This window comes from Hyperolius riggenbachi, chromosome 6, assembly GCF_040937935.1.
Source record: "Hyperolius riggenbachi isolate aHypRig1 chromosome 6, aHypRig1.pri, whole genome shotgun sequence".
Taxonomy (NCBI): domain Eukaryota; kingdom Metazoa; phylum Chordata; class Amphibia; order Anura; family Hyperoliidae; genus Hyperolius; species Hyperolius riggenbachi.
Genome location: NC_090651.1, coordinates 94,059,701 through 94,073,612, shown reverse-complemented (window position 1 = coordinate 94,073,612; position 13,912 = coordinate 94,059,701). Strand labels below are relative to the sequence as shown.

Below are 13,912 nucleotides of genomic sequence, written 5' to 3'. Positions count from 1 at the left end.
CCAAAACTTGATCCCTCATTATCCAAACTTTCTAGGAGGTCAGACCTTCAGTTTGAAGATTTTGGTAACCTCAGGGATCCCATAGACAAGAAAATGGACAACATTTTAAGGAGAGCATGGGAGTCGTCTACTCTAACTTTAAAACCAGCAGTAGCATCCACAGCAGCAGCTAGGTCTCTGAAGGTCTGGTTATTGAATACACAATCCCGCATTGCTTCAGGAGTACCCAGGGAAGAGATACTTAAAGATTTTGATAATTTGTTGCATGGAGCTAATTATCTTTCAGATGCAGCAGACGATACAGTACGACTAACAGCTCGAACTTCAGCCCTGGTGAATACATCAAGGAGAGGCATTTGGGTAAAGACCTGGCAAGGTGACACGTCTTCTGAGGGCCCGTTTCCACTCTCGCGGAAACGGCCGCGAATCCGCAGAGTTTCCCCGCAGGCAAATCGCGCGGGGAAACTCTGCCATAGGGGACAACGGCGCCGCCGGCCGAATCGCTTGCAGTAGCGATTCGGCCGGAAACCCCTACAGAATTCGCGGCGGAGGCTGCGATTCCCATAGCCGTGCATGGCACGGCTGATGGGAATCGCCTGCGATCCCGCCCACCCGCTCAGTGCCGGCGTGCGTCTACGAGACGCACGCCGCACTAGTGGAAACGAGCCCTCAATCAAAATTATGTGGGATCCCTTGTGAGGGTGAGTTCCTGTTCGGATCCAAATTAGATGATATCCTAGAGAGATCAGCTGATAGGAAAAAGAACTTAAGAGGAGGAATTTTCAAAGAAAGGGGTCCTTTCGAGACCAAAAGAAAGAGACTGACAGCAGGCCCCCCAATAAGAGACGTTGGGTCCCAAATAAAACACAGCGTTCTAAGCCCAATTTTTCCTCCAATTTCTCCTCTAATCCAACCTCACAGCCCCCTAGACAATGACGCCAGGCTTCCAGTGGGGGGCAGAATTGCGCTCTTCTACGAAAAATGGGAATCCATTTATCAAAACAAGTGGCTACTAAACATAATTCTGGAAGGGTACAAGATCGAGTTCTCAGACCACCCTCCAAGTCAGTTCTTCCTAACACCATCTCCAAAGGATCCAATCAAAGATCTAGCTTTAAAGACAGAGGTGTCCTCACTGTTAGAAAAGAAAGTAATCAGATTAGTCCCAAAGTGCCAGCAGTATCAGGGTTTTTACTCACCAGTGTTCCTTGTAAAAAAAACCCCAGGGTCAATACAGATTCATCCTGAACTTAAAGAGATTAAACATGTCAATAAGATATCGGAAGTTCAGAATGGACAATGTTCGCAGCGTAATAAATCTGCTTCAACATCAATGTTACATGTCTTCTCTAGACCTCAAGGATGCATACCTGCACATACCAATTCATCTGGAATCTCAGAGGTATCTGCGGTTTGCCCTGATGCTACAAGGAGAGGTAAGACACTATCAGTTTCTTGCCCTCCCCTTTGGTCTATCCTCTGCACCATGGCTATTTACTAAAGTACTATGTGAGATCTTGGCGGTTCTTAGACTACAATCTATTCACATTATCGCCTATCTAGATGATCTTTTGATCTGGGGTCCATCCTTTGAGTCTGTGCATGCTCAAGTGAATGTCTGCTTAGACTTTCTTCAATCCTTGGGATGGTTGATTAATTGGGAAAAGTCCTCTCTTACTCCCTGTCAATCTATGGAATATTTGGGTTTCACTATATCTTCTCTTGCTAACCTGGTGATTCTGCCCGAGAGAAAGATATCTGCCATTCTAAGATGTGTTCTTTCTTTCCAGGAAATGAAATCAGTCACACTAAGGAAAGCTATGGCACTGCTGGGATTACTAACCTCTTCACTTCCCGCGGTTCAGTGGGGACAGCTGCACGCCAGGACTCTTCAACATTGGATTTTAAGGAGTTGGAATCGGAAGAAGGAATCTTTAGACAAGTCTGTCATCATTCCTCAGAGAGTCAAGAGATCGCTGGATTGGTGGTTGAGGCCTCCTCATCTCTCGAAAGGAAATCTGTGGAACTTTCCCTCAGAGACTGTTATAACGACAGACGCGAGCGCCTGGGGATGGGGAGCCCATCTAGGCACATCCCCAGCTCAGGGAACTTGGTCAGAACACTTACGATCATCAAACAACAGAGAACTTCAGGCAGTATGGGAGGCTTTGCAACACTTCCAGGACCAGATAAGACAGACTCATGTCACGATTCGAACAGACAACAACACAGTTGTGGCATATCTAAACAGGCAAGGGGGAACAAGGAGCCGATCCCTTTACTTACAAGCAGATCAGATTTTGAGATGGTCCGAGATGAACTTGAAGTCCCTGAAAGCTCTACATCTGAAGGGAACATTAAATCAGCTGGCAGACTTCCTGAGTCGATCCCCTCTTCACCAGGACGAATGGTCTCTAAACGAGGAGGTATTTCAGGAGATCACAGAGCAATGGGGTCATCCAGTCCTGGATCTCTTTGCACGAAGGAACAACAAGAAGTGCCCGATGTTCTGCTCCCTGTGTCCACAGGACAAGCCCTTTGCGGTAGACGCATTCTCAATAAAATGGAGTCCAGGACTAATGTATGTTTTCCCTCCTCTATGTCTAATACCTCGGGTTCTCAGCAGGATATGCCAGGATCAAGCAAAAGCAATAGTAATAGTACCATACTGGCCAAAGAGACCCTGGTTTACTCTTCTAAGGAGCTTAGCTACAGCAGATCCAATTCGTCTTCAGATGCGGCCAGACCTTCTTCTTCAGGGTCCAGCATTTCATCCCAATCTGCAGATGCTTCATCTTTCCGCATGGAGCCTGAATGGAGGTTATTAAAGAACAGAGGTTTTTCAAACAAGCTTTCAGAGACTTTATTGCAAAGTAGGAAAAAAGTCACAAGGCAAATCTATGGAAAGGTCTGGAATGTGTACAATGAATGGTGTTTTCAGAATTCAAGAGAAGTGAGTTCTTCCCTTTCGGTTCTCGAGTTCCTGCAAGATGGTTATGAAATGGGGCTCAGCACAAGCACTTTGAAGGTTCACACATCCGCCCTTAGTGTGTTTCTGGAAAGGAGACTAGCAGAGGAAGAATACTTTGTCCGTTTTTTCAGAGCTCTAAAACGTCTTAGACCGTTTGTTCAATGTAAGATGCCATCTTGGGACCTCAACACAGTACTTCAGGCCTTGTGTGAAGCCCCCTTCGAACCTCTGTAGGAGGTCTCGGACAAGATATTAACCCTTAAAACAGCCTTCCTAATAGCAATCACTTCCGCCAGGAGAATTTGTGAACTTCAGGCCCTTTCAGTGAAGGAACCGTATTGTGTAATTTCAGGAGACAGAATAACTCTGCGTCTCGACACCTCTTTTCTGCCTAAGGTAGTCTCAAGATTTCATAGATCTCAAGAAATATTTCTGCCCTCATTTTGTAATAATCCTTCAAACAGCAAGGAACAGAGACTTCATTGCCTCGATGTGAGAAGAACTGTATTAACATACATTGAAAGATCCAGTTTATGGAGAAAGTCAGATGCTCTGTTTGTTTTATTTGGAGGAAAATTCAGAGGAAAACAGGCTTCAAAGAGCTCGATCGCCAGATGGATAAGACAAACTATTGCTTTAGCCTATTCTCGCCAGGGGAAGATCCTATCCTCATCTGTGAAGGCACATTCTACAAGAGCAGTATCAGCATCTTGGGCAGAGAAGGCAGGAGCCACGATTGAGCAGATCTGTAGAGCGGCTACCTGGTCTAGTCAAAATACATTCGTAAAACACTATAGACTAGATGTCTTAGCAAGTTCAGACTTGACATTTGGTAGAAAAGTGTTACAAGCAGTTGTCCCCCCCCTAAATTATATGGTCTTGTCTATCGTCTCAGGGGTGCTGTCCAAGGACGTTCCTGGAAAGACACTAATTACTTACGGTAACGTCTTTTCCAGTAGTCCGAAGGACAGCACCCTTGCGACCCACCCTTTATTCTATTAAAACATATTTTTTGGAAGCATTACATAATGGTGTTGTGTTTTTTTATTACTGACGAGGTCTGGTTTCACCCTGCTTATATGTCTGCCTAATTGATGCAAATCTTTTATGCTAATCTAGTTCCTGTCCATCAATTGTGGGGAGGGAGACAGGTCTCAGGGGTGCTGTCCTTCGGACTACTGGAAAAGACGTTACCGTAAGTAATTAGTGTCTTTTTTCCATTCAGTGTTTATTTTATATCAATTACAATCCCTTAATTGAAAGGGGGGTAAAAAAGTATATACCTTCATGATAGACATTAAAAAAAAAAAAGCTAAGTCTCTGTAACGATCGGTGAAGCACAGAGAGGATCTGATTACCGGTGATCTGCAGTATCACTGGGAATACAGAAGTATACCAGATTATAAGTGATCTGCAGTATCACTGACAATCCGATATACAAGCTAACCTCTGTTCACCTGAGTAGAGTGTAGTGTTTGGTGTAACAGTAATACTTAGAGGGCAAGGCCTCAGTGCAGCGAGGAGTACTGCACAGATTCCTTCCGCAGACCTGAGCTCTCCAAGACGGGAGGAGTCAGACTGACAGTAGGAAGGATTGTCTGAAAGTGACACTCAGGAGGAAGGGTCACTAACAGAGCGAGGAACCGCCTCTAACGGTAAGGTCGGTTCTCAAGGTCGGACAAGCCAGGTAGTACACACACGGACAGATACAGTACAATATCAGAAAGCAAAGGCGGAGTCTAAGTACAGGCAGGGTTCGGCAACGGGGAATCAGATATAACGAGGTACAGAATAAAGAGGCAGAAGCGGAGTCTAGGTACAAGCCGGGGTTCGGCAACAGAGTATCAGAAGTATCGAGGTATAAGATCAGTGTTCAAGGGGATAGTCAAGGCAGGCAAAGGTCGTAACAGATAATCACAATCAAACTAGTACTTTAGCTATCAACAAAATCTAGCTAAGTGTAGGATTACAGCTCCAGCTGGTCCCGGCACACTTGCGGATCTGACTACGGATCTGGGTGCTCCCACATATGTGATCGCAACGCCAGACAAAGAGCAAGTGAACAGCCAGCAGTATATATACTCAAGGACCTTTCCAGGACCTCCCTAATTGCTGGACCAATGAGAGTTGTGGAAAAATCACTTCTGGCTGTTATTTAAACTCAGCCTCTGTGCGCGCGCGCGTGTCACTCTGAATCTTGGTGGACTATCAGTCCCAGCCACACCAGTACTGTCTTGCAATGTATCTTGTGAACCGCTTGCGGGGGCCGCCTCCAATGCGGATTCCGCCGTTCCCAATGCAGATTCTGCCGCTCTGCCTAAGCGGCATGCGGTGGTTTTTCCGCGTTGTGACGCCCTGCTGGACGCGGAAACAGCCGCCTCACTTTGAGAGACGGCGGCTTTTCCGCGTTTCCTCACAGTCTCTAAGGTAACTATGTGTTGTGTGTGGTGTGTTTTTTTTTTTTTTTTTTTTTTTTTTTTTTTTTTATTTTAATAAATATGGGAGTGGGGGAGAATAGGTTAGTAACTAATTGGGGATTTTTTTTTATTATTTTAATGTATATTTTATGTATAATTTTTTTTTTTTTTTTTTGTTACTTTTGGCCACTAAATGTCCCCACAGTGTACTGAGCAAAACACTGGAAGTTTTGTGTGTTTTTTGTTTTGGGATACCCCCTCCCCCTCCTTTTTGTGAATGACCACAGTCAAGAATTTGTCCAGTTTAGACCCTGAACCAAAACTGTGAACTGGAGTGACTGATCCTGATTTGCTGTCACACAGGTAATATTTTCTTCTTAGACTTTACTAATCGGGTCCATTGTAATTTACTATGTATTTCAGTAAATGGGACAACTGGAGAAGGAATGTCTCTCAGTGTTAAAGAGAGGAAGAGTCTGGCTGAGGAATGGGTAAAACATGCAAAAGGAAAGTGAGTTTTTCCAGTAAACTGTACAATTTTTGCCAGGTTGCCATTTCTGGTATCCATTAAAAGTGTCTGCCTCATCACAATTTTGACTAGCAGCTGATTTAAACACTTTTTTTTTTTTCTTTTTTTTTTTTCTTCTATGTATTCTTTTAAATTTTAAACACAGCCAGTTTATGAAAATTTATGAGACTTCTGACTGAGTGAAGCCATGCAAGCTGTATAGTATATGCAGGTTTTTGAGATGTTCTGTTCTTTTCCTCTATAGGATGGACAACGTGATTGTGCATGTAGGTTGTCTCAGCCTGGAGGATGCCAAAGACTTGGTGAGTTGTGTTCTTCATTTGATGCATGTTCCTTCATGTTATCATTTATGACTAGCATTTACTCACAAGACTAAGCTCACAAGTGAATAAGCATTAAAGAAAACCTGAACTGAAAATTAAAAGTGAAATAAACATACACAGGTCATACTTACCTCCCGTGTAGTCTATTCCTCAATCTCTGTCTCCTTTCCCACGTCCTGTTTGTCCACTGTGATCAAGGAAATTCTCTGTCCTCCATTTTGAAAACGGTCATTACCCATAACAGCTTTCTGGTCAGCACACTGTTAAACTGTCATATCGCCCACTTGAGCCATAGGAAAACATAGACATTACTTGGCACATCCGTTGTCCTCCCAGCTATAACTGACAGCAACTGATAAATAACTGACAGCAACTGATATATTTCAATTCTGACAAAATGTTGTCAGAACTCGAAGCGATCATTGTCAGAAGAAAATGGTGCGCTTCTGAGAGGAACTAATAGCAAGGTAACTATGTAATGTTCATTTGAAGTTACCTCGTGTTTATTTTAAATAATTTTACTCAGTACAGGTTCTCTTTAAGGATGCCAAAATTCTAAAGTGGGTTTCCTTTTCATTCAAGCAAGAAGGGTAGATTCACCTTTAAGGTTTTTATGAGAGCTGCTTTCCACTGAGAAACGTGATGGTGCTAAGATTCAATTGCGTTTCTCTCATTTTCCATTTTCAACTCCAGTGACTGCATTTTATTTATTTTTTTTTTGGCACACTTTAGGCCCTTAGTGCTAATTGGGCATCGGTTAAATGCCACAAGCTACCTGAGCATTGTTTCTGACCATGTCCATCCCTTCATGACCACCATGTACCCATCCTCTGATGGCTACTTCCAGCAGGATAATGCACCACGTCACAAAGCTCGAATCATTTCCAATTGGCTTCTTGAACATGACATGACGATGCATTCACTGTACTAAAATGGCCCCCACAGTCACCAGATCTCAACCCAATAGAGCATCTTTGGGATGTGATGGAACGGGAGCTTCGTGCCCTGGATGTGCATCCCACAAATCTCCATCAACTGCAAGATGCTATCCTATCAATATGGGCCAACTTTTTTAAAGAATGCTTTCAGCACCTTGTTGAATCAATGCCACATAGAATTAAAGTGAACCTTAAGCCAGAAAAAAATGAGTTTTACTCACCTGGGGCTTCTACCAGCCCCCTGCAACAGTCCTGTGCCCTCGCAGTCACTAACTAATCCTTTGGTCCCCCCGCTGCCAGCTAGTTTCATTTTTGCCAACAGGCCCGTCAGGACTGGTCACGCATAGCTTTTTCCGCATTCCCGACTGTAATTAGCGCTAATGCGGGCCGCAACGCGTACAAAAATACGCGTTGCCGCATATCTATGCGTGCGTATTGTGGCAACACTTATTTTTGTACGCATTGCGGCCTGCAATAGCGCTAAATACAGTTGGGAATGCGGAAAAAGCTACGCGTGGCCAGTCCCGGCGGGCCTGTCGGCAAAAACGAAACTAGCTGGCAGCGGGGGACCAGAGGATTAGTGAGTGGCTGTGAGGGCACAGGACTGCTGCAGGGGGCTGGTAGAAGCCCCAGGTGAGTAAAACTCTTTTTTTTTTTTTTTTCCTGGCTTAAGTGTCTCTTTAAGGCAGTTCTGAAGGCGAAAGAGGGTCATTAGTATGGTGTTCTTAATAATCTATATATTATATAATGATGTATTTATACAAGCGGAATTGAATATATGCTTTTATGTATGTTTTTGCTGTAGTCAACATTTCTGATTCATAAAGTTAGTATTATTTGCATCAACCACTTTGTGTAAAGCATTTACTGCAATGATTTCTCTCATTATCTACAGCCCAGGATCTGCAGTGAAATCTGATGAAGTCTTTGCAATATATGTATTTAACTGTTGTTTTTTTTTTTTGTTTGTTTTTTTTGTTTTTTCTTGATTAACTGCTATTGCAAATTTAAGACATTATATCATTCCTTACCTTATGCTGGATACACACCATGCGTTTCCGCGTTCGATGCAGCCGTCGATACGCATCGATTCGATTATTTCTGACATGTCCGATTCAAGCTTCGATGGATCGTTAGGTCAATTTGCCATACTTTACATGGCATTCGACCTAAAAATCATCGAAATTCGTTCGGAAATAATCGTATCGACGGCCGCGTGCGACGCGGAAACTCATGGTGTGTATACAGCATTAGGGATGTCACCTGATATGCATCAGATACTGAGAATTTTCAATAATCTAGGCTATATAAGCTTGAAGTGTATCTGAAGTGACCTTCTGAGTTAAACATAAGTATATGTAGCACTAGCCCTCCTAAGACAATGTCCCTTCCTGTTTTTCTAGTACAGCAAACCATAAAAAAAAGTAAATGAATTGTTGAAGTCAGTCTGTTTCTTGGAAAGTAAATAGAAGCCAAAACTGCTAAATTTCAGTGGGAGAAGGCTTGTGAAAAGGTTTCAATAGTGGAAAGGTTGAAGGGTAAATACTTTATGCTTTTTTTTTTATTTTATTTTATTTTATTTTTTTTTTTATTTTTTTTTTTTACTCAGCGAGGCAGAGTTGTGACAGCTGCTGTTTGGGATGAAGTCCTTAAATGAAGCAATTAAACTGGACATAAAAAAATGACACGCGGCTTTACGTTGCATTTCCCTTTTTAGTAAAGGACATACAAATAATTGTTAGTTTATTGTCATTTCAGGTTTGCATTAAAGGGATGCCGAGCATTCATTAAAAATCAAAATAGTGACTTACCTGGTGCTTCCTCTAGCCCACCGTAGGCCGCAAGGTCCCCTGGCATCCTCCTGGCTCCTCTCCCGGTCACAGCTGGCGGCAGCCCTGACGACTTCGGCCTAAAGTCGTCAGGGCTGCTTCCCGCTATGTCACTTTTTTTTTTTTTATTTCATTTTTAACAATTGCTCAGGGTCTCTTTTTTTAAATAATTGTAATATAGCTTTTACCAATGTTGTTGTCCTTATTTAGGCTGCCCATGCTGCTTCCTGTGGAGCTGATGCAATCAGTGCTGTGAGTCCTTCTTTCATCAAGCCATCCAATCCAGGTAAGAGAAAAAAAAAATCATTCTTCTAGTATTCTCACACCACTATAATTCATTCTGCCATGTTAACTTCTCTAGAGTTGAAATTGGGCATCAAGCAGTTGCATTATATTGGAGCTTGGGATGTGGCATCCTATTGATGCAATTTTAGGTTGCATCAATAATTTGTAGGGTTCAGAAGTGAGCGATGTGCTGTGCAAACATTTTCTGATATACTCTCTCCAAAGATTGATTTGGCAGTGGAGGAGAATGGTCATTCTTCATGCAAGTAATGCTGGCAGTAGCAGTAAAGGAGCTGTGAGTGGCAGCTGTACAAGAGCAGTGTTCTCATAACTTTGTACAGTATTCTATGTAACAGAACAAGGAAATGATTGGGTAAAACAATACTATATCTACCTGATATCCAACACACATTGGGTCTGATCCAATTTACTTTTTTTTCCTAGGTGATATTTCCACAACTTATCAATAAAATACCCGTTAAGACACACACACACACACACACACACACACACACACACACACACACACACACACACACACACACACACACACACACACACACACACACACACACACACACACACACACACACACACACACACACACACACACACACACACACACACACACACACACACACACACACACACACACACACACACACACACACACACACACACACACACACACACACACACACACACACACACACACACACACACACACACACTCTTTGACTTGCAGCAGCTCCTGAGGCTTTCCCTCCCACCCCCCTCGCTTTTCTTTGTTTCACTTTAACTTTGTGATGCTGAGAGAAGCAACTGAGTGTAGCAAATCTCTTGCCCATACTCAAACCACCAGTACCAAGCCCATAAATACCACTTAGAGACTTGTAAATACAAAGTGTCATGGGAAAGTTTCTTCATTGGTTAGCAAGTCTAGTAGTCCTGCTAAAGCATTTTGATGTCAACATTACTCTGGGAGCCACCTTGCTCTGCATGGAAGGACATCATCATTTGAGAGTGAAAAACCATCCAACTTTTGCTGTGGGACAGTGTGATACTGTGATACCTAGTTACCCCCAGAAAAAAAAAGCTGATTTATCAAAAATCCCTATTGTGAAAAATTGTACTCTCACAGAGTAAATTGAATGAACTACTGTATATACTTAGAGTGCAGAGCAATGGAGAGTGCAGCGGTGATACTGAGCGGACTTGCAGTAGGACATGCTTCCAGCTGATCGGGGCAGAGGAGAGCGCATTGAGAACAGCTAATGAGGAGTGATCGCATGCCCGGCGGAGATCAGAGCTGCAGCCTCCGGATACCAGGGGAGATCAAAGCAACATCGGTCAGATGCCCGTGGGGAGAGCAGAGAAGGAGCGATTGATGTCCACCCTGATTCACAGCAGGAGAGCTCTTCCGCGCTTCCTGCTGTCTCTGCATCATGTGAGCCTATTGGCAGGGTAAATGGCCAATGGGCTCAAAAGATGTGGAGACAGCAGGAAGCGCGAGATTATGTACACATTAGCAAGAGCTTTACAAATCACAAGTGCTTAGAAAAGTGCTGCTATTGGGTCACAGGCCTTACATTGGATGCTTTATAATCCCCAGCAACAAGGTTCATCAAGTTTATTGGCATAGGAATAGGGATTATAGAGGGTTTGACCACAAGTGAGCCCTTGCTTCAGTTCCCCGGCCTTAGGTGAATTGAAGCCTTCTTATGACCAGTTGCAGTGTTCCTTGGATTTGTTTAGCTTTTCATTAAAGAATGGCTGTAGCCTGAGATTTTCCTATTTTTTTGTGTTTTTCTCCAGATGCCTTAGTATTGTACCTCAAAGAAGTGGCTGCAGCTGCTCCCAATCTGCCCTTTTATTACTATCACATTCCACAACTTACTGATGTGAGATGTAAGTATGACGGGGCTTTCATAAAGAAAAGGGTGGATACAGAATGGTTACATGGGGATCTCCTCTTATATGGTCTGTGGCTACAAAACCTGCTACTTCTACAATTTTATTTACATATATTTCATTGTCTTTCTACCAAAATGTGGAACTCTATAACAAATGCAAAAAAGCAACTGAATGTACTGAAGTGCACAATCCCCATTCCTCAAACCAGATGGTAGAGATCAGTGCTCATCACCAGTAGCACAGTCACCAAGGAATGGAAGCTGACTTGCCAAATGTAACAGCAAGAAGTTTTGAATCAGGATGATGCCAACTTTCATTCAAAACTTTACTGATGGCTAACATGGTACATCACTCTACTGCTTCAAATGTTACAGAATACCCAGATAGCCCATGGTGACCCAGAGCCACAAGGAAAGTGTATGTGGCTAAGAGACTGAAAAGCAACACGAAGTGTCATTTGCCTTCTTAAAACAGAAGGTATTGGCGATAATTCAGCTTTAAGTGATCAACTGTGGTCTCACAATGTAATGAATATGTAAATTATCTCTATCTGCCCCTTAAAGGAAAACTTAAGTCAAATAAAAAAAATGACATTTACTCACCTGGGGCATCCCTCAGCACCCCGAAGCTGGATGGTGCCCTCGCAGCCCCGCTCCGATCCTCCTGTCCCCACCGGCGGCTACTTCCGGTTCGGCGACAGCCGCCGACAGGCTGGGAACGCGGCTGATTTTCCGCGTTCCCAGCCGCTGCTATCACCCTCTATGCTGCTATAGCGTCTATATATACGCTATAGCAGCATAGAGGGTGATAGCAGCGGCTGGGAACGCGGAAAATCAGCCGCGTTCCCAGCCTGTCGGCGGCTGTCGCCGAACCGGAAGTAGCCGCCGGCGGGGACAGGACGATCGGAGCGGGGCTGCGAGGGCACCATCCAGCTTCGGGGTGCTGAGGGATGCCCCAGGTGAGTAAATGTCATTTTTTTTATTTGACTTAAGTTTTCCTTTAAGTCAGGCTCCCAACCAGAGCCACAGCTGTATGGCAAGCCTGTAGCTTATACATCTTACTGATCCACATCAACCCAACATGCAGACGGCCTGTTTCAGCCTTTCTGGCTCTCATCAGTGCATGGCAGGGATTGGTATGGCTCTATGAGCTATGGCTTACAGCAAAGTATAGGGGCTAAAAAGAGACCTGAAAAACTCAGCATTCCTTTTTTAGTAAGAGGTGTTTTGGATCTCTTTTAGCCCCCTATACTTTTCCAGTGGTCACTGGTCGCCATGATCTATCTGGGTATTCTACAGTACTGGTCCAAACACTACCCCATAGAGCCATATCAATCCCTTCAATGCATTGATGAGGATCAGAAAGTCCAAAACACTCTATATGCATGTGGCCAATCATTGGTCAATTTTACCACTTCCATGTAGTATACCATATAGAGGAAGTAAATTTGGCCAGTCATTGACCAATCAACAAAATTCAATATGTGTATCAGGCTTTAGAAGTGCACTTCTCAATGTGGAAGGAGTATCCCTGGGTGAGCGTAATCTCTTGGTCTTTGGTAACAATAGTTCTAGTCTGGGAGAGGGGCGCCTGCCCGGGAGTGTGCATGATCAAGTTGGAAACACAAGAGGGAGGGCCCTGCCATAGGCTTACAATCTAAAGGGTTTCAGTCAGTTCATTACCGTACACTTCATTACAGTAAGTTGTTAGAGGAAAGACATAATGGCACAAATGGTAGTCCTGGGTTCACGAACAAGATCGGGACTATAGGTTCGTTCTTAAGTCAGAACGTTGTACCATCTCTGTCCCCTGTATCTCCTCTGTGCCTCCAGTGTCCCCTTCTGTGTCACCTCTGCCCTCTGTACCTGGTTATACATGTTTAAAAGCCATTTTTTCATTATTATTATTATTATTATTATTATTATTATTATTATTATTATTATATTTTTTTTTTTTTTTTTTTTTTTTTTTTTTCAAAAACTACAAGTCCAATTTGAAGAAAAAATTTGACTTGTTCCCATGGAAACAGAGAATCCATGCCGTTCGTATCGGCGGGTCGTTTGTAAGTCGGGGACTACCTGTATAAACAAACCTGAATACCTCCTTTTTTAGTTAAAGGACTACTGAAGTGAGAGGTATATGGAGGCTGCCATATTTATTGTTTTAAGAAATACCAGTTGCCTAGCAGCCTTGCTGATCCTCTGCCTCTAATGCTTTTAGCCATAGACCCTGAACAAGCATGAAGCATATCAGGTATTTATGAAGGGCAACTGGTATTGCTTAACCACTTGAGGACCACAGTCTTTCTACCCCTTAAGGACCAGAGCCTTTTTCTCCATTCAGACCACTGCAGCTTTCACAGTTTATTGCTCAGTCATACAACCTACCATCTAAATGAATTTTACCTCCTTTTCTTGTCACTAATACAGCTTTCTTTTGGTGCTATTTGATTGCTGCTGCGAGTTTTACTTTTTATTATATTCATCAAAAAAGACATGAATTTTGTCACAAAAAATGTTTTTTTACTTTCTGTGCTGACATTTTTCAAGTAAAGTAAAATTTCTGTATACATTTTAGTCCAAATTTATTGTGCTACATGTCTTTGATAAAAAAAAAAAATCCATTGTGTATATTTATTGGTTTGGGTAAAAGTTATAGCGTTTACAAACTATGGTGCCAAAAGTGAATTTTCCCATTTTTTTTTTT

General features: G+C 43.0%; 1 protein-coding gene and 1 long non-coding RNA gene across 4 annotated transcripts in view; one reads left to right on the top strand and one right to left on the bottom strand.

The window, feature by feature from the left end:
* Positions 1-13,912, bottom strand: part of LOC137521000 (uncharacterized) — a 155,285-nt gene that overhangs the window by 97,915 nt on the left and 43,458 nt on the right. The gene's annotated exons all lie outside the window — the stretch shown is intronic.
* NPL (N-acetylneuraminate pyruvate lyase) overlaps positions 1-13,912 on the top strand; it is a 34,017-nt gene that overhangs the window by 11,155 nt on the left and 8,950 nt on the right. For all 3 annotated transcript variants that reach the window (XM_068239683.1, XM_068239685.1, XM_068239684.1), the window contains 4 exons: positions 5,812-5,899; positions 6,162-6,219; positions 9,218-9,293; positions 11,108-11,200. In XM_068239683.1, the coding sequence (XP_068095784.1) occupies positions 5,812-5,899; positions 6,162-6,219; positions 9,218-9,293; positions 11,108-11,200 (315 nt within the window). The remainder of the gene's footprint in view (positions 1-5,811; positions 5,900-6,161; positions 6,220-9,217; positions 9,294-11,107; positions 11,201-13,912) is intronic.